Source organism: Pogoniulus pusillus, chromosome 21 (genome assembly GCF_015220805.1).
Source record: "Pogoniulus pusillus isolate bPogPus1 chromosome 21, bPogPus1.pri, whole genome shotgun sequence".
Taxonomy (NCBI): Eukaryota; Metazoa; Chordata; class Aves; order Piciformes; family Lybiidae; genus Pogoniulus; species Pogoniulus pusillus.
This window is the reverse complement of record NC_087284.1, coordinates 7,754,229-7,778,921: the sequence shown is the minus strand read 5'-3', so window position 1 is coordinate 7,778,921 and position 24,693 is coordinate 7,754,229. Positions and strand designations below refer to the sequence as shown.

Sequence of the window (24,693 nt, the reverse complement as noted above, 5' to 3'; positions counted from 1 at the left end):
ACGTGACAGTAAATTTTGCAAGGCATGTGATTCTTCCGTAAGGATTCTTTCCTTTGGACAAACGAGTTACATGCTGTAGAAAGCAATGGGCCCACACTCTTGCCGAATCTCAGTGTAGTTAGGGTTGATTTCTTTAAAATCCCTCCCCAGATTTTAAAGAAAGTGCCCTAAAGAGCTTGGGTAAACAGGAACTCCCTTGATCCAGTTGCAGTTTTGCCTCCTCAGCTTGTGTTTGGAGGGGATAAGCAGCCTTATATCATTTGAATCAGGGTTCTTGAGGAAAAGTAATATGCAACCTGACTCCACTAAAGTTTCTGTGTGCAATTAAGTGTCTTGGATCCAAGGGTAGTCCTATGTTTGTGACAGAATACATAAGCACAAAGCAAACAGGTCACAGAATTTATTTTACTGGAATAAATATTTTTAAATAATTATGTATTTACAATATTGGCCTTTATCTTAACCAAAGAGGTAGAAATTTGTAAGTGCACAAAGTCTTTGTAGAGCAAATCCTAGTATTAACAAATTAATTACAAGCAAAACTTAAAAGAATTTTTTAGGTGGTATTTTCTCTTTCTCATTTCAGTTTCACTCTCAGATCCTATGTGGTGGTGTGGGGTTTTTTTTAACCTCTGAAAGTGGCTGTTTTTTCCAGATCCAGATTACTTTCTCTGTTCAGTGGCTCTAAAAGTGTTATTATCCAAATAATGAGACTGAAGTAAGGGAAAGCCTGAGAGAGAAGGTTTTGCTGCTGACTTCAGTGAAGTTAATACTTTTTTATGAAGAAAAGATCAATTCAACTTCTTGCAGAATTCAACAAATATAAGCATGCATATGCATGCATACTTTTTATCCTCAAACCACATAAAAATGAAGGTACCAAGTCAATGTCTACACATTAGGATTATTATTTGAGTCATCAGTGAAATACTCTAAGGCAAAATAAAGCAATGTTAATGCAATGGTTTGTAAATAGAAATGATATTTAATTACATGTTTCCATCTATTTTTAGATTTTATTGTCTTACAGGTAAAACCCAAAACAAATCAAACAGACTAAACCTTAAAACACAAACAAAAGGTGGAAAAAAAGTACATTTTATGGACAAAAAAATAATTACTTTCTCTTGCACTAATTTTAAAATCAAGCAAGACAGTGAAAGCATTAGTCACAAAACTAGTTTGAAGAAAGCTGAAGTGACAACAGTTCATATGCAGCTTGAGTTGAAAAAAGCAATACCACTGAAGTCTAGCTCTTGGTCAGCCTGGGTTGTAGTGCCACCTGCTGCTGAAAGAGCAGCATTTTTCCTCTTGCAGCCAGAGCTAATACGCAATTTAAATGAATCCACTGCATTAAAGGGCAATGCATAAAGAAAGGTCACAAAGAAGGTGAGGTGCTCAAGTAATCTAAGTGCACATCCAGAGTGCCATACACTGAACCCAGTAAATTGAGAACCTTCTCTTGAATGATGTCAACCTGCTCTGGAGGGCAATAGTCATCCAAACTCGATCTGTAACAAGGAATTGAAAAAGCATTAAGAGTTATCACTACCATCTCCACAGTGTGTATTGCAATACTGTGTCCAGGCTGAAGCTACTTTCAAACTGTGATGAGTTCTACCTCTCAATATCCCTTCCAAAGCATACTGCTGTATTTCTCCTCACTACTTGTGGCAGTAACCAGTTTCCTTAAAGCTGACTAGGAAGCCTGGAGCAGATGAGGAATTTGACCTATTCACCCTTCCAAATCTACTGTCTTCCTCACTGATACAGAACATGTTGGCAGTCAAAATTTAAACAAATGATCTTATTAAAGGACTGATAGAAAATTAAGACTGAAAAATTCAAATGCTACTAGCAAAATACGTAGAAAAACCTGAAAAAAACAATCTTTACAGCACCTATTAAATGAACTGTAAACAGATACTAGTGAAAAAGTAGAGCTGACACTTTGTGGATTTTATACCTGTCAAGATCTACATAAATTATTCTGTTGTTTTTTCTGCAACTGTGGATATTCATTCTGCAGCTGGCATAGGAAATAAAGTTTTCTTTCATTGTAGGTATTAAGCAATACTATTTCTTGTTGATAATTAATTTCTTTACTAGCTGCTGGGAGCAGCTGTCCAGCCAGCAGTGGAGAGCTAGATCTCAGTGTACAGGGAGCTTCCCAAAGGTTTCCTTTGGTAGGGAAATGCCAAGGAAGCAGAGACCGTGCAGGAGTCTGCAACTCTTGCCAGAACAGCTTATGAGGCCTGAGCACTGCTTCCTTCCCTAGTACAGACCTCTGCTTGCTATCCACTCTTCATCTTTCAGGTAGGCAGTAGAAGTATCAACAAGAAGTTCAAGGACAATGAAAAGACATTTTTGAGCCTTGGGATTTCTGCTTAAGGTATCAGGAACATAAGTACTGTTCTCCACAATCCCTCCAGTTGTGAGCAGTGATGAGGGAATAAATAGGAAGAGCTGGCAAATCTGAGTGCCTGACTCTGAGCCTGGTTTCAGCAACATGACTTTAGGTTATTATAGGTTAATTTAGTGGACCTCAGGCCTTCTGACAACAGATGGGATACACCTGTTGCAAAGTGGGAAAGGATCCTAGCCCAGAAGCTAGCAGGGCTCATGGAAGAGCCTTAAACCAAATTTCAAGAGGTAGGGGCACAAAACTGGCCTTGCTAGAAATAAGCCTAAGGCAGCACATCAATGTTTGAAAGATGGTGTGCTAGTGAGATCTTTGTCTGTGGTGTCAGTGGAAGTGGGAAATGGAGACCCAAGTGGCAGCAAAGGCACAAGGTTTATTGATGGGTCAGTATCCACTGAAGCACTTAACAACAGTTAGGTAGGAACTAGAACTGACCCCTGCAAAAAGACTGCAAAACCAGCTGAAGTGCATCTACACTAACACACAGAGCCTGGAAAGCTTTGGTTGGGCCCAAAGAGTGGTGGTGAAGTTAAACCTAGCTGATGGCCCAAGTGGTGCTCCCCACAGCTCAGTATTGGTGCCAGTTCTCATCTGGATGAGGAAATCAAGTGCAGCATCAGGAAGTCTGCAGATGGCACTAAGCTGGGAAGGACTGCTGATCTGCTTAAGGGTAGGAAGGCTCTACCTGCAACTCAAGCACTGGTCAGGCTACACCTAGACTGTTGTGTTCACTTTTGGGGCTCACACTGTAAGACATTGAGGTGTTGGAATGGGTTCAGAGAAGGGAAACAAAGCTGGTGAAGAGTATGGAGAAAAAGTCTGATGACGACTGGCTGAGGGGATTGGGGGTGTTTAGCCTGGAGAAAAAGAGACCGAGTGAGCCCTTCTTGCTCTCTACAGCTACCTGAAAAGAGGTTTTAGGAAGGTGAGTCTTGGTTTCTTCTCCCAAGCAACAAGTGATAGGACAAGAAGAAATGGCCTCAAGCTGCACCAGGGAAGATTAGGTTGGATATTAGAAGAAAATTCTTCACTGAAAGGGTTCTTAAACATTGAAATAGGCTCCCCAGGCAGGTGGTTAGACCCCTGATGCTGGAGGTGTTTAAAAGATATGGAGGTGTGGTGCTAAGGGACATGGTTTAGCACCAGGCTTGGTAATTATGTAACAGTTGGACTCGATGATCTTAAAGGCTGTTTTCAACTGAAATGCTTCTGTTCAGTCTGGAGAAGAGAAGGTTCCGAGGAGACCTTATTGTGGCTTTCCAGTATCTGAAGGGAGCCTACAGGACAGCTGGTGAGGCACTGCTTAAGATGTCAGGTAGCAACAGGACTAGGAGGAATGGAGCAAAATTGGAAGTGGGTAGATTCAGATTGGATGTTAGGAAGAAGTTCTTCACCAGGAGGGTGGTGAGACACTGGCACAGGTTGCCGGGGGAGGTGGTAGAAGCCCTATCTCTGGAAGATTTTAAAGCCAGCCTGGATGTGGCTCTGAGCAACCTGATCTAGTGTCAGGTGTCCCTGCCCGTGGCAGGGGAGTTGGAGTTTGTGGTCCCTTCCAACCCGGACAATTCTGTGATCCTATGATCTTTTGGAATCTGTGCTAGCTGCTCTGAAGGCAATTACAAGTGACCACCAGTGCAAAACCTTCCCTTACCTGTTCAGATACTGCCAGTGCCTTATGGTCAACATTTTCAAATGTCCATTTTCACTGTGAGGCTTCCACTTGAAGATAGAATTCAGGATGTGTCAAGCAGTTGCTATACTGACAGAATCATTTTGCTCTGTAAGCACAGTCTGACGTTCAAAGTACAGCTATATGAAACCTTACCGAGCAACTGTCACAAGTGTGGGCTTCGGCAGATCTTTTAGTAGAACTTTAATGGACTGTATGAGGCCTTCCATCTCCTCTTCAGTGCTAACATGGTGAGGAAGCTCCATATAATCACAGGTCAGCCCAGCCTGATGGACCTATATGTAAATTAAACATATTTAATTTCCATTGATGTATTAGTGATGCAGCTTATCTGTGTAAAAAATCTCTAAGATTCAAGCCCTGGAGTCCAGCAGGTAACTTATACTTCAGGCAGTAAGATATTTATTTGTTTGCCTAAACTTGTCAAACCCAAGGAGTAATATTCTGGAGGTTGTACAGATTGCTTTGTTATCTGCAGTACGTTGGACCTCTGCTATGTATTTACAGCATGCTGCAACCCTTGATGATAGGTTTGATCTTTTACAAATGGGTAACTTCAGTTCTATAGATTCTGCCAACAGCCCCTCATGAAATGAAACCTTCCTTCACAGGAAGCTGCCTGAGACAAAGTTCTTGGAAGATCATATTAATGTTGCCAAAATATAGACAAGCAGAATATAATTTTTGAAGACTTAAAGTGAAAAGCTTGCCTAAGTAATAAGGCATTAAAAAAACTCCAAAACCAACCAAAATCTGACAAAGTCTTGAATGAAGAAGCGAGTCTGAAATGAAGCACAATCTTTTCCCTCCATGTTGAAGCTATGCTTCTGAAATCTGTCTACTTTGTGCTTAGGTACCTAGCCACCTACCATTTCATAGTCTGGGCTTTCCATCCTGCTTTTCAAACTGTGAACTAGTTGAACAAGTGGCTTCATTCTGGAGGTAAGACAAACACAAAACTTGTTACATACACAGATGGAAACACAAATATTTACCTTGAGTGACACTTGAGAAAGTAGAAATCATCATGGGCCCCTTGTGTCATCTTGCAACTTGAGAAAATTTGCTATTATCAATACTATTGCACTGTTTCACCAGGTCTCTCTCAGAAAACTGCATCTGGACATGAAATGGTTGTGGTCATTGTTATACAGGTCTGACAGGAACTGCTGCACTTGTTGGGGAAAAGGAGTGAATGCTCTGTCGAGAGAAAGCTCTGACTTTTTCAGCTGAAAACATTTAGTTTAAAAGCATAGCTGATGATGCTGAGATGTTCTCTGGACACTTGCTCAGGTACAGCCTTTCATTCACTTCCATTTTTCCACAGAAAGCAGAGCCTCTGGGAGCACTAAAGGCCTTCTCCACATCCTCCCTTGTTTCTTACTTTTCTGAGAGCTCTGCTTCACACAGAGCATTAAACTTTTAGTCACCAAACCTGCAGGCCTCACTTCACAGACAACAAAAGTTGCATGAAGCTGTACAAGGCTGATCTTAATAAGCTTACCATGGCACTGAAGACAGTAGATTGCCTTTCCTTCTGTTCTAGCTGACTCCTCCTCCTCTAAAACTGGAGGAAAAATGGTAGCCTTGCATAGATCCTATCCAGCTTCTCTCTTTTTTTGTTAGCAAAGTATTGGGCTAAGCAGTTCTAAAACTATGGTTTGTGTTTTAAGGCACTTAGATATCTCCTACCCAGGATAGGAAGCCCACTTCTGTAGGGTCTCTTCATCGTCATTGTCACACAAATCTGCAAATGCTGCTTCCAAATCTTCCAGCTGATGAACACGGCTTTCTACACAATCCAGCAAGCTCTCCTGTAAATAAGCACATACACAAGTCTGTTAGGGAAAAGGGAAGTAAGAATGTCACAGCTTACCCTATGATTTGAATTCTGACATAATTGATCTACTTGGAAGTGGGGAATCCACAAAAAGTGATTCATCACTACAGAGTGTCTTTTCAAAAGGATCAGATGATTGCCTGCAGAATAAATGTTAGACTAAATCATGTCATAGAATCAGTCAGGGTTGGAAGGGAGTACAAGGATCATCTAGTTCCAACCCCCCTGCCATGGGCAGAGACACCCTACCCTAGATCAGGCTGGCCAGAGCCCTATCCAGCCTGGCATTAAACACCTCCAGGGACAGGGCCTCAGCCACCTCCCTGGGAAACCCATTCCAGCTCTCACCACTCTCATGCTGAACAACTTCCTCCTCACATCCAATCTGAACCTACCCATCTCCAGCTTCGGTCCATTCCCCCTAGTCCTGTCACTCCCTGATATCCTGAAAAGTCCTTCCCCAGCTTTTTTGTAGGCCCCCTTCAAATACTGGAAGGCCACAATAAGGTCACCTGGGAGCCTCCTCTTCTCCAGACTGAACAGCCCCAACTCTTTCAGTCTGTCCTCATAGGAGAGGTGCTCCAGCTCTCTGATCAACCCAGAGGTTGTTAGGAAGAAGTTCCTCATCATGAGGGTGCAGGTTGCCCAGGGAGGTGATGGAAGCCCCATCCCTGGAGGTCTTTAAAGCCAGGCTGGATATGGCTCTGAGCTACCTGATCTAGTGTGAGGTGTCCTTGCCCTGGCAAAGGGGTTGGAACTAGATGATTTTTGAGGTCACTTCCATCCTTGAGGATTCCATGAATCTATTGAACAGCTGCTGCTTCTTTAGGGCAGAGATGTCAGCTTTAGGCCATTTTTACAAGGAGCTCAAAATGCATCAATCACTTATAAAGTACAGTTTTATGATCCTATCCTGGGGTATGAATAAAACACTGTTCTAAGCATTACCAGCAACTAACCTTGAAGACGCTTCTGCCCTCCCTCTATGCCACATAAAACCCAAAAGACAACAGAAAACTCCTAAAGACACATCTTGTTGCATGATTTAACCATGCAGTATATTTAACAATGCTCTGGAATGGAGACATCCAGGATATTTTCTGAAACTTGTTAAAACAGGAAGCTCCCTGTTTTCTAAACCTTTAAATGGACAGTCACTGTCAAACCATTGATGAATCTTGTCTTGCTCATTTCTATACCTATCCATTACTCACTGTCTGCTAACCATTTTAATTGGATCCTATAATGTTTTGGGATTTTGTAAATAATTTATGACTTGAAATCATAGTCATTTGATCTAGTGGAAGGTGTCCCTGCCCATGGCAGGGGACTTAGAACTAAATGATCCTTGAGGTCCCTTCCAACCCTGGCAATTCTGTGGTTCTCTTTACCCTTTCCACATTTATCTACATTGTCAATAGCCAACTGCTTTTACTGCCAACTAAATATGAAAATAAATTTAGCAATCTTCCCCATATCTCCATTTATACACACATTAATTAGGATTAAACAAACTCTTATATGTGTTCAATAGCATTCAGAGGAAACTATGACTTTCAAAAAGTCCATGTTTTGAAATTATTTGCTGTAGTGACCTTCAACGTGGCTGTCTCCATTGTCTGAATGACTGTATTAGTAGCTACAGTGGAACTGCACCATTTTGTGATGCAGAAACATGAAATGCATATAAAAATACATTCAGTGGTACAATCCAGGCCTTTCCACACCTAAGTAAATAGCCAAAATACCAGCTAGGCACTCAGCACAGCTGACTAAGAAGGAAGAACAATTATGGCAAAGAAGAGGAAAAACTGTTGGGAAGGGAAAAAACCCCAAAACCACTTAAAAAAAAATCGTCAAAACAACAACAACAGCAAAAAAAAACCCCACACTCCCCAAATCCTACCAAGCTATAAAAATAAGAAGATTGCAAATGACTTAGTGTGTTTTCATTTCTTGTCAATTACTACTTGGTTACTCAATGTGCACACTCCTGCTAAATATTTGTGTAGTTCACATTTAACAAAAACATTTAAAAGGAAGGAACTCCTAAGATGTTGCTGATTAGTATTTGGCATGTTGCAGAGCTTAATTGGAGACAACTTCATTAAGTACCTTCATAGGTTCCTTCCTTGTTGTAACTCGTTTTTATTGGGTAAATCAAAAGAATCATTCCTACAGCTCACAAGGAAATATCATACCTCTGTTGCATTTCTCTCAGGCTTCTTGAAATTGTACAACTCTTGCAAAAGCTCATATTCTGTCTTGGAAGAAAAGACAAAAGCAGCAATCAATTAAGCTCTTCAAATGAAAAACAAAATCCTCAAAGCCCCCTGTCAAAAATTTTGATCACTAAGATCATTACACTACTGAAATAATGCAGACAGCTCTCTATAACTGCAGGTGAGGAAGAGGCTGTGAGGCTTGAAAAAGCAATACTGCATGGCCTCAGCCAAGCATTTTGCAGTTGTTTAAACTTGACTTCAAGCACACAGCTTTAAAAGCTAAGTACAGTCTGAAAGAGTTTCTGAAATGAACCATGTATTTTGCTGAACTGTAGTCTCAATGAGATGCTGACTGAAACTCAGATGGCAGATGTAGGCAGACAAAACCATCAGAAGAGTATGATTGTAAATGAAAACCAGACAGGTAAAGACTTCAGGCTGGTTGGCCAAGTTCACAAGTAAACCATTATAAGGGCTTGCCATTATTGGCAAGCAATATCCATATTGAGGATATTCAGGTTTAATTAATCAAGGACAAAAGATTTTCAATAGCATTCCAAAGGTGTTCACTCATGAATTTCTCAGGAGTACAGGCAGAAAGAGTAGATTTTTTTTAACAGAATTACAAAGCATCTTTCAGGGCAATGTTTTGAATTTTAAGCTTTTTTTTGGGTGGAAGAAATACTCTTTTGGTATCAGAGAACCATTTTTGCTTTTTATTTTTCTTACATTTCAAGTGTTAATGCGTGAAAAATTATTGGATGGAATTACTGTCATCTACTAGAATTGGAAATTATTAACTGCAAATGAAATGTCACATCAAAAAAGGTACACTGCACCACTTCTGAAAGTTGTTCCTAGAACTGAAAGCATATGGCCCCTCAGAAAAGCAGAAGAAACAAAACAAAAAGCCCTACACCACCAACTCTGCCCCCAAACCCAACCAAACAGAAAAAGCCCTCAAAACGTTCCCATTATTTTGTTCAGCATGTATTTTACCTAAAAGAGGTACTGGATTTCATTCTTATATGGCAACACCCCTATGGTGCTTCCCTCTTGCTGTGCATTTGTCTTTGTGATCCAGAACCGGCACTGCAAATTGTCTGCAGACACTGTGATTGTTACCTCAGTGACATCCAGTGATAGGACGAGGGGCAATGGGTGCAAGCTGGAGTATAGGAGGTTCCACATAAACAGAAGGAAAAACTTTTTCACTGTTAGTGTGACAGAGCACTGGAACAGGCTGCCCAGGGAGGTTGTGGAGTCTCCTTCTTTGGAGACATCCAAACCCCACCTGGATGCATTCCTGTGTGATCTACTCCAGATGATCCTGCTCTGGCAGGGGGGTTGGAATGGATGATCTTTTGAGGTCCCTTCCAATCCCTGACATTCTGTGATAAATAATGTCAGAAGTTAACAGGGACACCATATTCATTTCTCTACAGTGAACTAGGAAGCAGCAGTCTAGATGAAAACTCAACACTGTCAGATGTTCTCTAGCATATGCTCAAGTTAAAACAGTGCTCAAGAGAAATTTAAATGCCAAAATCAGTCATGATATTGCAGAAGAATTTGTAAACCTAAATGCCACACCTAATTTTAAGGCTATATTAATTAGTTCCTAATGATCCTGTTTGCATCAAGAAAAGCTGCTAACTGCTTTACACCTCTGAAGACCTATATATTTACAGCCCTACAGACAAGCTACCATTGCTGTGCTGGCAAATTGGAGATGGAATGCAAGACAGAGTCTTAAGGTCAGAGCCATGGCACTAGAGATAATAGCTGTTTGTTTATTCTTATGCTCAGCAATCCAAAGGAAATCAGAGTAACATCACCTCAAGCTACCAATCCTGGGGGTAAAAACAGATACAGGCTGTTATCACTCCCTGATCAATCTTGCTGTGAGTATTTGGAACATTACCTTTAGAAACTCAAGCATAGCTTTTATGTCCCAAAAAACAGGGACAAGTGAGCCATCCACCTTTGGACTTGAATGTGCACACAACTTATTCCAAATATAAGAATCTACCCCTAGCAGGCCGTTGTAACTTTTTGAAGCACACACTTCTTTAGCATGTCTCTCCTTCAACTATTACCATGATTCATTAATCATAATCAGCTAATCTGCTAATTTATCATAGATGAAAGTTTCTCCATAATTGCTAGGACTGATAATCTTTTGTGAATCACAGAATGTTAGGTGCTGGAAGTGACCTTGAAACATCACTCAGTCTTCCAGTTCAATTCACGTTTATATATTTTTGCAAGTTATTTCTAGATCCTATGTAATTATCTGTATAGTTTCCATGTCTCTGCAAAGAGCCCATTATTATTAACAATTAGTGGCTGAGGGTGGTGAGTTTTGAATATCAAATTTAATAAACAATATTAATTTTGAAAATATGATCTCACAATTAATTACCCCCTCATAACAATCACCTATACCAGATCACACAGGAACACATCCAGACAGGTCTTTAGTATCTCCAGAGAGGGAGACTCCACAACCCCCCATGGCAGCCTCTTCCAGTGTTCTGTCACCCTCACAGTGAAGAAATTCCTCCTCATGCTTCCATGGAACTTCCTATGCCTCAACTTCCACTTATTGCCCCTTGTCCTGTCATTGGGCATCACGGAGCAGAGCCTGGCTCCATCGTCTTGGCACTCGCCCTTTACGTATTTATAAACATTAATGAAATCACCCCTCAGTCTCCTCCTCTCCAAACCAGAGAGCCCCAGCTCCCTCAGCCTTTCCTCCTGTGAATGCTAAGAGGCCTCTGCATTGTCATGCTTACCTGTGTGTACATTTCTTTGAAAGGGTTTTTAACTGAAAAGAAATCTAAGTCGATGTCTAAAACATATGGGTCACCTTTCTGCAGTACTTGGCAGATATCTTTAATAACTCCCCTTACTGGGCATTCATTGTTTCTGAGACAGCTTGAAGCTGGGCACTCTGACAATGTTTCTGCCTTGTTTAGGCCACTTGCATTTTGTACTTCCTTTTTCTTCAGACTCGGAGTGCTGTGATCGAGGTTACCAGGAGCCACTGATGAAGAGGCAGAAGCGATGTTTGCTGCGTCACCCGTATTTAGCTTCAATCTCTTAGCAGCTGCTACTTCACCATTTTCTTCCTGTCTGTTTGATGTTTCAGTAGGACTGATGAGAATGACATGTAAATTTAAAGGCTTCTGGTTTTCTAGCTGGTCAGCAGGGACATAAAGACCATCACTTAAAAAGTAATGATCTGTACCTGTAACCCTGCAAGTGATAATAACTCACAGTTAATACACACAGAATCATAGAGCAGTTTGGGTTGAAAGAGACCTTCAAAGGTCATCTAGTCCAACCCCCCTGGAGTGAGCAGAGGCATCCTCCACTAAATCATGTCGCTCAGAGCCTTGCTGAGCCTGACTTTGAAGATCTCCAGAGATAAGGCCTCAACTACCTCCCTGGGCAACCTGTTTCAGTGTTCTGCCACCCTTATGGTAAAGAACTTGTTCCTAACATCCAATCTAAATCTCCTCTAATTTCAAACCTCTGTCCCTCGTCCTACCCCTGCAGGACTTTGTAAACAGTTCCTCTACAGCCTTCTTTTAGGCTCCCTTCAGGTACTGGAAGGCTGCTATTAGGTCTCCCTGGAGCCTTTTCCAGGCTGAACAACTCCAGCTCCCTCAGCCTATCTTCGTAGGAGAGGTGTTCCAGGCCATGTCTTTGCAAAGAGCTTAGGAAAAAGCTTAAGTGAACCTGAGAAAAGTGAAGAGATGATTGACGGTTAAGAAAAGCAATAAAACTGTGTATATAAAATTATTCAGCAGCAGTGGGACATACTCTGCCCAAACCTGGGCCTCTGGAATGAAAGAGATGACAACAAACTGAAGAGGGTAATGGGCTGCTCAGGGAGGCGGTGGAGCCACTATCCCTGGAGGTGTTGAAAAAAAAGACTGGATGAGGCACTTAGTGCCATGGTCTAGTTGATTGGAAAGGGCTGGGTGCTAGGTTGGACTGGATGATCTTGGAGGTCTCTTCCAACCTGGTTGATTCTATGATAAAGTCCACTAAAGTGATTAGAGAGAAGCTGAGGGAAATGGGTTTTTCATTTGTCCTTCTAAGAGAGCTGAGGAGGATCTAAATGCTGCCCTCTGATAAAAAATACTATTTTCTGAGATTTTGACTTTAATAAAGAGAATTAATTTAAAAGTTGAGGGGAGGAAATGTGAATAGGCAGAATTACCTATAATAAAAAAGAATTTAAGGCTCAATTATAACTGTATCCACTCATAGAAAAAAAAGAAACTCACAAAGACAAATTAATTTTTTCACCTTGATCCAAGAAAAGAAAAAGAAAAACATTAAAAGCTACAGAAATAACATACGACAGCACAGAGCTTACCTGATTGTAGTTGTTGATACATCTTTCCCAATTAAAAATTGATGTTTGCCTTCTGAGATCTGCTGAGCCCAGGGTGGGTGAAGCCATAGTACTTGAGAAATATGGCCAGCATAAACAGCAGGCATTATCCAGTTCTCAATACTTAATTCACTGAAATGAATGGAGAAAGACTGGAAATAGCATCAACTCTGTTATAAATAATGTCAATCTGACCTGAAGGAAATATTTTACTGCAAACTGCTATAAAAGATTTAAATGATTATGTCAGTAATCAAACTGTGCAGCCAAACAGCACCTACAGAATAACAACTTTCCTGACTATCAACATCCCAATTTTTAGGTCTGTGATATAGCCCACAAAGCTTCTTACTCATCCAACAAAGAAAACTATGAGTAGCATGATACAATTACTTGCATACCAATTAGAGAATTTTATCATTGCTGTATACCACAGGAGATATTATTTCAATCCTAGAGTCAGTTTCTCGGTGTGAAGAGAGAAAAACTGCTTTAAAACCACAGCTCTTCAGACATAAAGCATCCACTCAGGTCCTGTTACTTAGAGGAACATCTAATTGGCTTAACAACACAATATGTTACAGAACAACTAAAGAAAGTAAATGTATTTTCTAGGGTTTAGTATATGACTTAAATATTTGACCACAATAACAAATACAAACATAACTTTTTTAATCAAAAAAGTGTTCAGCAAGAATGAAAAGACAGAACACACAACTTCAGGCTGACTCACACCTCTTTTGTTCATACCTCCTACAGTCATACCAGTACCCATTGTAAAAGCTGCACAGGGCTCTGGGCAACCTGATTTAGTTGAGGATGCCCCTGTTTACTGAAGAGGGGGTTGGACTAGAGGACCTGTAGAGGTCCCTTCCAACTCAGGCCATTCTATGAGTCAAAGGCAGCAGAACGTAGAATTTGAGAATGTTAGGGGTTGGAAGTGACCTCTACAGATCATTGAATCCAATCACCCTGTCACAACAGGATCACCTAGGGCAGGCCACACAGGAACGCATCCAGGTGGGTTTTGAAAGTGTCCAGACAAGATGACTCCACAACCTCTCTGGGCAGTGCTCCATCACCCCTACAGTAAAGAAGTTTCTCCTCAAGTTGAGGTGGAGCCTCCTGTGTTCCAGATTATACTTCTACCTTCATCTTGGTACTCACCCCTCAAATACTTACTGACCTTAATAAGATACCCCCTCAGCCTTCTCCAGCCTAAACAGCCCCAGTTCTCAGACTTTCTTCATGGGAGAGATGTTAAAGTCTCTTAATCATCCTCATAGCTCTCCCCACACCTAATACATTCTGATACAGTAACCAGGACTTACTTAAAAAGAGCTTCTTTGTCAAATACAGTGTCTGCAGGCATATTCACAGGAATGAGAAGGTCTGGATGGGAATCAAGATGAACAAAGCTGATGTTGCTGGCAGGAAGATGCTTTGAACCAATGGCCCGATAGATGAAAGGCAGCACCTGGAACACCACAGATATATCCACTGCAATCAGTAAGCTTAAAAATGCAACAGGTTTTACAACAAAACCAGTAATACACTCTTATTCCTTTAGAATTCGGGTTAGGGGGAGGAGGAAATAGAAAACAGTGCAAAGGAGGAGCAATTCTAGTGGCAAGAGCTTGTGAACTGTAACCACTGAGAGACCAAGAGTTCCACACATGAGAAACTGATGAAGAATCCCAGTTCTACTACCATATTCCTTTAGAAGAAGTTGCTGACAGAAGCTCTTCTCACTAATTACTTCAGTCAATTCCTAGTTTTTTTTTACTAATGACTAAGGCCCTGAAATGCCTTTCTTCTTCTGCAGAACCATGCCCCTGCATTGCCTCCTCACCATGAATGGGTGCCACAGAGACAGACACCTTGTGTTTTGTAAGTTAACTGATAGTAAAGTGACCGCGCCGTCATTTCAACTGCAGCTCATCTTTTAATCTATGCCACTTGAGGGAAAGGCCTCATTCCTAACCTCTACAAGACTCAGTGGCTGTAATAAACACTACCTTTCTCAACTGCCCCTTGCTGGAGGTCTTCTCTCAAAGGTGGGAAAATCCAAGGGGAGGCAGCTCAGCAATTTGCAGCATAGCAAACCACCGAAGTGCAATAAGGTTGGGTGGTAAAACGAGGTGACCGAAGGCTGATTCCTACCTCTTACACTGGATTGCAGTGCATGCAGTCCCTCCCACAGTGACAGGACAGTAACTGTCATAGCAGCCAGAACTAATCCAGCAAGGACTGGGGAGAGGGACAGGGACACTGCACAAAAGATCCACCGAGAACCTCCCTTCGTTTCTACCTACCAGACTAAGTTTTCACACCGCAGAGGAAAAAGCAAGCAAGAAACAAATAAACCAACGAAGCTACTTCCCATGCACTACCCAAAGGACTCCTAATTGCACCGCCCCACTGCCTAGCACCGGGCACTCACGTCCTGATGGTCCTCCACCACCCACACTGGCAGCACCGGGTAGGTCCGCAGGCAGTCCCTGCGGGACCCGTCCCCGCTGCCAGCCCCCGGGGCTCCGCCGTTCATGCCGCGGCAGCTATTGAGCGGCAGAGCGAAGCGCGACGCAGCCTCCGCCCCCTCTCCCGGCAGACAAAGCTTCCGCCCCAGGGCCCGCCCCTCGCTTTCCTCTTCCGGGGCCGGCGCGGCGGGGCGGGCTGGCCTCGGCGGCGGGGACCCAGGTGGGCTCAGGGGCCCGGCTGTCTGCTGGGGGGGCCGCGGGCTGAGCGGTGGTTTCCTCTGGGATGTTCGTGGTGCTGCGGCTGTTTGTATTGCGGCTCTGGAGCCGGGGTGTGTGGCGAGGGCAGGAGCCTGGGGCTGGGGGAGTCGGTGCTGGCGACCTCCGAGGTGCTGGCCGGGACCGGGGTCGGGGTGGCGGGGCCAGGCGGCCCGTGCCCGTAGCGCCTCCTGGGGGAGCCGCCCGCCCGGCGGCTCAGGAGATCCCTGTGTGTGGGACAGCACCGTGCGGCGGGAAGGCAGCGCGACGGAGACCGCCGACCGTGTGTCGGGGTCACCGCAGGATTTGTGTCCGTTGTGTTTTCTGCCGACCCCTCGGTGGCCGCTGGAAGCCGTTACAGGCCACTGGAGGTCGTCCCAGAGCCTTGGGAGGCGGCGGTCGGATGAGGCCGGGTCTGCGCGTCCTGTTGAGCTTAGCCGTGTGACAGCAGGCATCAAGTAACTTTTCCTGTGTTCGTTTAACCTCTCTTTCGTGTGTGATATAAATAAACACTTTCCCTGTACTGGGTAGTAGAAAAAAGAGAATTTGTCATTTCCAGTGTTTTAGATCTTACCTCAGTTGAAATGACAATTGAGTGTGACCAAAGTTTGCAGCAGAGGGAGCCTTTAAGTAATTTGGGTGTTAAAAATCATTTCATGTATTGTTTTGTAGCTGCGATTCTCTGCATTCTGGAGCAGTGAGACCAAAGTGGCAGAAACAGAGCAGTTTTTTGGTGCTGGACATGCCTAGAGCTCTTTCTGGGAGGGAGCTGCAACACAAGACCTGTTGTTTGAATGCCGTGACACATTGAAAAGAAACCTGCTTTAAGGCAAAGCACAGTGGTACCATGGCCTTTGCTTTGTTTGTTTAGGGCAATAAGAGCTGAGCTCTGACTGTTTATATGTATGCTTAGTCCTCTGGAGAAGGACCCGAGAGTCTGGTGGACAAGAAACAATCAATGGGACAGCGACGTGCCCTTGTGGCCAAGAAGGCCAATAGGGTCCTGAGGTGCATTAAGAGCAGTGTGGCCAGCAAATCGAGGGGAGTTCTCCTCCCTGTCTGCTCTGCCCTGGTGAGCCCCCTGAAATATTACTTTCAGTTTTGGGCTCGAAAGAATCCCGCAGAGGGCTAGGAAGATGGTTAAGGGGTTGGAGCACTGCCCTGTAAGGAGAGGCTGAGAGACCTGGGGCTTTTTTGTTCTGGTGAAGAGAAAACTTAGAGGGGATCTAATCGATGTTTATAAACATCTGAGGGCTAAGTATCAAGAGTGAGGGGACAGGCTCTGCTCAGTTGCACCCTGTAGTAGGACAAGAGACAAGACATGTGTAAATGACAACATAGAAAGTTTCACCTCGACACGAGGAAGAACTTTACTGTAAGGGTCACGGAGTACTGGAAGAGTCTTCCCAGAGAGGTTGTGGAGTCTCCTCTGGAGACTTTCAAGACCTATCTGGGTGTGTTCCTCTGTGAGCTGCACTAGATTATGGTCCTCCTCTGGCAGGGGGTTTGGACTCGATGACCTCCAAAGGTCCCTTCCAACCCCTAACATCCTGTGATACTCTGATATTAAATATGTATGTAAAGGTCAGCAAAACATAAAATAATTTTCTGTTGAGAGCTGCCTCAGCTATGTAAGATCATAACTGGAGACCAAACAAAACTGATTCAGCACCTAATAGATAAGAATTAATAAGAAAAGTTTTCATGTTACCAAACAAAATACTGGACTCTCTTTTTTGTTTGTTTTTGAGAAGAAGGGAGGGAGCTAAGCAGGCACAGGCTGGTTGGAGGGAGCAAATGGCTTTACTATCATGTCACTTGGGACATAGATTAATGTAATGGCCATGGTGGTGTTAGGTTGACATTTGGAGTTGATGGTCATGGAAGTCTTATTCTATGGTTCTATGACTGCTGCTTCCTAGAAATGTGGAATTCTCATTCGCCTTTGATTACCCTGGAGAGGGAATGAATGCTTCTGCCACCAATTCCAGTGGTTTCCACAAACCTGAATGTGTAAGGAGAGACTTAGGATCCCTTTGAGTCTTCCTCCTTGGGTCCTCCTCCTTGATGTCAGTCCTTTTCCCTTCCTATCTTTCTTCTTTCTGGTTCGCCAGAAGTATTTGGCTGTCTCTCAGCAAGCTACATCATTTGCAGCAGTGGCACCAAAGTGCAACTGAAGGCAGTGCTCTGAGCAGTCTAGGTTGGCTGTATTGCGTGGTGGTAGGTGGGAACGTATTCTGTGAGTGTACTCCAGCATCAACAAAGCCTCAGTAAAAGGAAGGCTTTATTTTCTTCATTTGATGATCTTTCCAATTATGTACATGTCTCCTTTCTTTATTTGCCTTCCCCTTATGGAAAACTGGCTTTGATTTTTATGGCTGCTTAACTAATTTTTTAGGGGTCTTAATTCCTCCATTCCAACCAAGACGCACGCTGTGAATGAGTTATTTTTATTTCAATTTTCAATGTTAGTTTTTTTCCCCTTTTTTTTAATATTTAAAACAACATATTAATGAGTTTTAACTTTGATGAAGCACAGTGGTTTTCATTTATAAACATGAATACAACATATTAAATGAACCCTTGGGTTTGGGTAAGACTGAAGCCTACATGAAGCAGTGGCATAGTGGAAGAGTAACAGGGCCAAGCAGGCAACTAAGAAATTTTTAGGAACCATTTATTAAGTGAAATGGGAATAAACAGCACAGTTTTCATAAATTTTATTTCTGTACCTTGTAAGATCCTCATTCCACAAAAGTACACCTACCTAACTGAAAATGCTTTGAAGTATGTGTTCAGCCATTTATAAATGGAGGCCTCAATGCTTTAGAAAGGACTCTTCCTTGTGGGATTTTGGATGCCAGTTGCAGTTGTTAGAGTAGTCCCTTTGGTGTGGGTTTATCTGAAGGCTTTATATCAAAGTGTCTAGAGGATACTAGCAGAGGCACTTGTGTCTTTGGCAGCCGTCATGTCTGTCATTGCAAATGGACATTGCCATTGCCAGAGTGTGGGTCGATTTCAGGGTCTGTATTAAAGACAGTAGTGTGCTCTCATGGATTAGAGGCTTAAAAGAATCAAAGGGGTATAAGTGATGTGCACTTAGAGGTCCAAGGAGCACAAAAGCTGCCAGTGAAAGTCAGCGGATGTTGTTTTCTGCCTCTGCTAAAGGAAACTACAAAAAACTATTACAGTGCTTTGGGAGCAGTTCCTGCAAATGCATTAAAGACATCCTACAGAAATTGTGTGACCTTTATTTTCTTCATTAAAGGTGAGCCATGTCTTTCCATTCCGGGCGAGGATGTCCTCGTGGTCAAGGGGGACCAGGAGCAAGAACTTCAACACAGACCTACCGCCCTCAGAACCTGCGGCAGCTTCACCCACAACAGCCCTCTGTACAATACCAGTATGACCAGCAAGCTGCCCCCCCAACAACCTATTCAAACCCTCCAGCCACAGGTTACATACCTCCCAGGCCAGACTTTGTGCCCTATCCTCCTCCAGTGCCCCCCTCCACACAGAATCCCATCAGCCAGTGTACTTTGAGGCCACCATTTCCAAACCACCAGATGAGGCAGAGCTTTCCAGTGCCTCCATGCTTCCCTCCCACTCCTCCACCAGTGCCAAATCCTGGCAACACTCCTGTGCCAGGAAGTCCTGCTGGGCAAAGCACCTTTCCTTATATGATGCCTCCTCCGACAGTACCACATCCTCCCCCTCCACCAGTCATACCACAGCAAGTCAGCTACCAGCCTGTGTACTCCACTGGGTATTCACAGCAGTCGTTCCCACCGCCTAACTTTAGTAGCTATCAGCACAACTCTGGCTCCTTTCAGAGCAATGCTGCCAACAGCAGCGGTGGCAGCAGCCATTTTCGGCACACAGGTCAGTACCAGGGAGAGAAGTCACAGAGTGATCGACGGTCTCCAGACAGGAGCAAGCACTATGATGAACACAGACATCGTGAGCACAGTCACATGCATGGCGACCGGCATCGGTCCACTAACCATGGGGATCGTCGGGATCGAGGTCGGAGTCCGGACAGGAGGAGGCAGGAAAGCAGTCGTCACCGGGCAGATTATGACCGAGGCAGGATATCCCCTCATCACAGAAGTTATGAGCGTAACAGGTAACCTGAGCTGTTCTCTTCCTGCAGAGAGCTGTCATTGCTGTCCTGTGCTCTTTATTTGCACCACTATTTTTCCCTTAGCCTTCATTTTCCCTCTAGCTTGGGAGGCAGCCAGTACTTGGGTCTGATGAGAAGGGCTACTGTTTCCACCCTTTCAGAAAGACTCTTTCTGCCTCACCTTCGTGAGCTGACAGACTTGTGGCTCTTGTCCATGGAGACAGATGGAAGCTAAGTTCTTGGCTCAAAACCAAATGGGCTGCTGAGGAGTGCTCTACTCATTGGTATTTACTGTAAAAACTTGTGCACGTGCACATTAAAGTAGATTTGGCACAACTTTGTGCTAAAGACTGTGTTTCAAGTTGAGCCTTACAGCTGCTTCAGTCATAGCACTTCAAGATTTAAGTACAAGAGTTAGGGGTCCAAGTGTTGCTTGAATTTGACCTTTCTTTGAGGAAGGCCTGTGTAGAGTGCCAGCACTTTGTGTGTGTGTGGGTATTCACAGTCTGATAGGTGCAGCGAGGTGTTGTAGTGAAAAGCGTGTTGCACAGTGTTCCTCCACTGTCCTGTGTGGGAGACCAACAGAGGTGTGTGCAGACTTCATGGGAACTGCCTGTATCATTCTGCTCAGGATGAAGACCTCAGCAAGCCTTCTTATAATCTCAAGATGAAAATGAGCATATACCAGTTAAAATAAATAGATAAGTTGTAGGCTAGGGTGACATCTTATGATTTTTGTTTTATCACTCTTGCTTGGTAGAGGAGAAATCCCATCTTGCTACAGTCTCCTTGCAGGTAGTTGTAGAGACCACAAAGGTCTCCCCTCAGCCTCCTTTTCTGCTGAATAAACAACCCTAGTTCCCTCTGGTGCTCCTTGTAGGAACTTGTTTTCTAGATTCTTCAGCTTTGTTGCCCTTCTTTGGATGTGCTTCAGCACCTCAGTGTATTTCTTACAGTGTTGGGCCTATAACTGAACATAGGATTTGAGGTGTGGCTTCACCAGTGTTTGAGTTACAGAAAGGCAGTCATTCCCTGGGTTAGCTGGCCACACTATTGCTGATAGAGGCTAGAATGATGTGTGCTTTCTTGACTATCCAGATTTCTGGATTATACTCAGCCAGCTGTTGACCAGTGTTCTTTCCCATCAGGCACTTTTCCAGTCACTTCCCCAAGCCTTCAGTTAATTTAAAATTCCTTTACCATGGAAATACGTTTGAATGGTCAAGCTCTTTACATGTATGCAACTGATGAGATCAGTCGTTTCAACATGATGCAGATATTTTGTCCTGTCATTTTTTTGTGTGTGCTTGAGGTGACTGTCAGAGAGGGCTTGCCTGAAACACTCAAATGGCTGCTGTGCTTACAAAGCTATTATGCCATGGAAGATGCTTCTCTTTCCTGAGGCATTAAGGATAGTTACAGATGCAGTAATCCTAACTTTTGGCATTTGTAACAGCAGAAGAGGAGGAATGGCAGCAAGTCCTGTGGTGAATTTATAGATATAACCTCTGGGTGGAATGAATTAACTGTTGTGTTGAGATCGTTTGCTTTATGGCAAAGGTGGAGAAGGCAAGAGACTGTCTTTTACTAAATTCTTGAAGGTCAGCATTAAGAATGTCTGAGTTTTTAGCAGTCAGCATGCGTGAGTCATTTTTCATAACGTAATCTCAGCCTTCTGTGTTCCTTTCAGGTATGGAATGTATGAAATGCCACATTTCTCATTTAACTTATGTTTTGAACTCTCCAAGGGAGCGAGAGAGGGAGAGGCATAGGCACCGTGACAGCAGAAGGTCACCATCGCCGGACAGATCCTACAAAAAGGATTACAAGAGAGCAGGAAGGTAAGGAAGATTACATTTGGTCTCTTGTGTGTTTGAGATTCTCTTAATTGACACATAGGATTTTCTCTCTATGTACATGTGCATACATGCCTAGTTTGAAACTCAGAGAAGAAGAATGTCTGAAATTTGTAACTATCTGTTTACATGTACAAGTCAATCATTTAGGTCAGAAAAGACTTTCAGTGCTGTTGAGTCCAACCAGTAACCCTACTCTGCCAAGTCCGCCCTAAGCCCTATCACCAGTCACCACATCTACATGGCTTTTAAACACATCCAGGGCTGGTGATTCAACCACTTCCCTGGGCAACCTGTTCCAATGTCTGACAACCTGTTCAGTGAAATTTTTTTTCCTCATGTTCAGCCTGAACTTCTCCTGATGCAGCTTGAGGCCATTCCCTCTTGTTCTATCACTGGTTACTTGGGAGAAGAGACCTACACTCACCTCATGATGACCTCTCTTCAGATAGTTGTAGAGTGTGATAAGCTCTCCCTTCAGCCTTCTTTACTTAAGACTAAACATCCCCAATTCCCTCAGCTGCTTCTTGTAAAACTTGTTCTCTAGGCCCTTCACCAGTTCAGTTGTTCTTTAGACCTACTCTTTATTGTACTAATTAAAAGCATGAAGAGGCAATTGGATTTTGCTGTAATTTATGTGATAGAATGATATTCTGATCTGAAGCAAACAATTATCATTATGAAGCTGCCCCTGTTAAAATAACAAAGAGAATTGGTCTTGTTTGCTTTCTCCCACTAAGCCGATCTCCAAGCAGAGAAAGAAAAAGACCTCGATGGGAGGAGGAACGAGAAAGGTGGTCTGAGAACCAGAGCTCCACTAAAGAGAAAAATTATGTTCCTACCAAAGACAAAGAGATGGAGGAGAATGCATCTGAAAAGAACGAAGAGGAAGATGAGGAATTACTGAAGCCAGTCTGGGTTCGCTGTACCCACTCTGAAAGCTACTATTCCAATGACCCTATGGATCAAGTGGTAAGTTTGCCAGAGAACTCTATGTTGCTGTACACAGTCTCTGATTACTTGATTCATATGAACATTTCAGCGTGATTGTGTTTCACATCATTTAGTCCTCTTCCCAACCATCTCAGCCTTTTAAGCCCATTAAGGACCTTGGGTTTTGGTATTATTTTCTGTTTTCATCAGATTATTCTGTCTGCATTCAGTGCAGTATATGCAAGAGGTCCACATTTAGTCTGTGGTAGGGGAGAGTGGATTATTTCCATTATACCTGTATCTGAGCTAAGATGCCTTAAGAACCATCCATTCCCACAGCTCTGGAGACATTCTGGACAGAAGCAGGAAGTCAGGATTCTTTGTATTTGAAAGTAACACTTAATGATGGAGTTGTGATAAAGAGCAAGAAGTTTCTGGGACCTTGTGGGGTTTTTTTGGTGTTATAGTTTTGGGTTTGATATAACATGCAGAAGGAATTCATGAGGATTCAAAGCAGGCAAAAAGATGAGCTGGGCTTTGTGTTTATTGTGCGCGATCACATTTTGTTGTAATGGCAAAATACTTTCACAGGTGTCCTGTTTCTTGTAAACCCTGTTAAAAATCAATGCTAATCTGTACTAAATTTGCTTATCTGTAGTTCTGCTTTATTAGGCTAAAGATTTGATGATGATGCACCAGCAAATGAAGTAATTTCTCTGCTAATTCAGCTGCTGGAGCAATGTAATGCTATGCTAAGGTCTTAGCAAGTATTCCCATGGTTTGTGAACTATACAGATCTGTCTGTTCTCTCTTGCCTGTCCTGTCACAGAATGCTGGTACACTGTGTTCATGTGCCATTTCAGTGATGTTTTTTTGTTGTTGTTCTGTTTTTTAATTAACAGGGGGACTCCACTGTGGTAGGAACAAGCAAGCTCCGAGATCTGTATGAAAAATTTGACGAGGAGTTAGGAAAGCGACAGGCAAAGGCCAAAGCAGCCAGGCCACCGTGGGAGCCACCAAAGACCAAGCTGGATGAAGATTTAGGTAGGCAGAAATGACAACAGATCTTTGAAATGGAACAATCTGTAGTTAAGTACTTAGTAATGTTGGTGAGCTAATCTTGTATTTTTTTCGTCTTCCTTTATATTGCATATCCATGGGAGTTTTACTTTTGGTTCTGAGTGATGTGGAGCTAGATTCTTTACCCAGAAAGTCTAAAGGAAAATGGGCAGTATCTAGCACTGCCTTATGCTGAAGTCACTTCTGAGGCATAAAAGCAACCTAACTATGGTCTGATAAGTCAAATCATAGAATGGTTTGCATTGGAAGGAACCTTCAAAGGTCATCTAGTCCAACCCCCCTGCATAAAGCCAGGACATTCTCTACTAGATCAGGTTGCTTAGAGCCTTGTCAAGCCTGACCTTGAAAATCTCTAGGGATGAGAGATAATACTTCACTGGGATCCCTGTTACAGTCTTCTGCCACCATTATGGTAAAGAACTTGTTCCTAGCATCCAGTCTAAAGCTACTCTTCTCTAATTTCAAACCACTGTCCCTCGTCCTATCTCTGCAGGCCTTTGTTAACAGTCCCTCTGCATCCTTCTAGTAGGCTCACTTCAGGTACTGGCAGGCCACCGTAAGGTCTCTCTGGAGACTTCTTTTCTGCAGGCTGAAGAGCCCCAACTCTTTCAGCCTGTTCCAGCATTTGCTGTCAGTTGTGAAGAAAAATACAGTTGCTGTCCCTCTTCCTCCTAGCGCGAATGTCACACACAGCTTGCAGAAGTTCCATTATGCCCCAGGTAGCTGTGTCGTGTTAGAGAAGGCATTGCCATTGGAGAAGTGTATGTGAAAGGGGTTTTCATCTGACTTTATTTTTCTTCTGTGAATCAGAGAGCTCCACTGACTCAGAATGTGACTCTGAGGATGACAGCAGCTGCTCCAGCAGTTCAGATTCAGATGTTTTTGACGTCATTGCGGAAATTAAGCGTAAAAAAGCACACCCTGATCGTCTCCATGAAGAACTGTGGTACAATGATCCAGGACAGGTACTGTGAGAGGAAAAGCTACTGTGTCTCTGACACTTGTTCTCCCTTGTAGACCATAAATTCTGTATTGTTGTCAGACCTACTGAGTGACATCTATTTCAATATGCCTTTTTTTTTAACTCCCTCTTTTCTCCCTCGTCTACTTAAATCACTTTTTGTTTCAGCTTTTCAGCTCATGAATTCTGGGGATTATATAGCTGGAATCCTGTCTGCCAGTGTTGGTAAAATCTAAATCACTAACAGTGTACTAATGCTGTCCGCTTGGCCTTGAGATAAAGGTCCACAGATGAAATCTGGGATGGAGAAAGGCTACATATTTACCTCCTTTACAAATTTATCACCTAAAAGCTCATAATCACAGGAACATTCAGGTTGTAAAGACCCTCAGGATCACCAAGTCCAGCCGATATCCC

General features: G+C 43.2%; 2 protein-coding genes across 2 annotated transcripts in view; one reads left to right on the top strand and one right to left on the bottom strand.

Moving 5' to 3' along the window:
* Window positions 1-377: 377 nt before the first annotated feature.
* On the bottom strand, window positions 378-15,200 carry C21H5orf22 (chromosome 21 C5orf22 homolog). The gene is made up of 9 exons (XM_064160833.1): window positions 15,032-15,200; window positions 13,920-14,065; window positions 12,571-12,720; window positions 10,976-11,438; window positions 8,154-8,216; window positions 5,805-5,926; window positions 4,982-5,048; window positions 4,248-4,387; window positions 378-1,511 (listed from the first exon to the last, which is right to left on the bottom strand). Exons 1-9 carry the CDS (start codon window positions 15,134-15,136, stop codon window positions 1,379-1,381), a joined length of 1,389 nt encoding a protein of 462 aa, XP_064016903.1. The 5' UTR covers window positions 15,137-15,200; the 3' UTR covers window positions 378-1,378.
* A 26-nt stretch (window positions 15,201-15,226) lies between these two features.
* Window positions 15,227-24,693, top strand: part of DROSHA (drosha ribonuclease III) — an 88,612-nt gene continuing 79,145 nt past the window's right edge. Inside the window, exons 1-6 of the mRNA XM_064160832.1 lie at window positions 15,227-15,288; window positions 18,592-19,449; window positions 21,195-21,287; window positions 22,043-22,274; window positions 23,138-23,279; window positions 24,126-24,280. Of these exons, the coding sequence (XP_064016902.1) occupies window positions 18,599-19,449; window positions 21,195-21,287; window positions 22,043-22,274; window positions 23,138-23,279; window positions 24,126-24,280 (1,473 nt within the window). The 5' untranslated portion in view covers window positions 15,227-15,288; window positions 18,592-18,598. The remainder of the gene's footprint in view (window positions 15,289-18,591; window positions 19,450-21,194; window positions 21,288-22,042; window positions 22,275-23,137; window positions 23,280-24,125; window positions 24,281-24,693) is intronic.

What these genes read in the sequence shown, in the direction of transcription:
- C21H5orf22 (XM_064160833.1), bottom strand. Translation starts at nt 15,136, where the DNA reads ATGAACGGCGGAGCCCCGGGGGCTGGCAGCGGGGACGGGTCCCGCAGG. An exon ending in GTATCAACAACTACAATCAG is followed by an intron (nt 11,439 to 12,570) that starts GTAAGCTCTGTG and finishes TATCACTTGCAG; the next exon opens with GGTTACAGGTACAGATCATT. An exon ending in AAGTGGGCTTCCTATCCTGG is followed by an intron (nt 5,049 to 5,804) that starts GTAGGAGATATC and finishes TCTTACCTCCAG; the next exon opens with AATGAAGCCACTTGTTCAAC.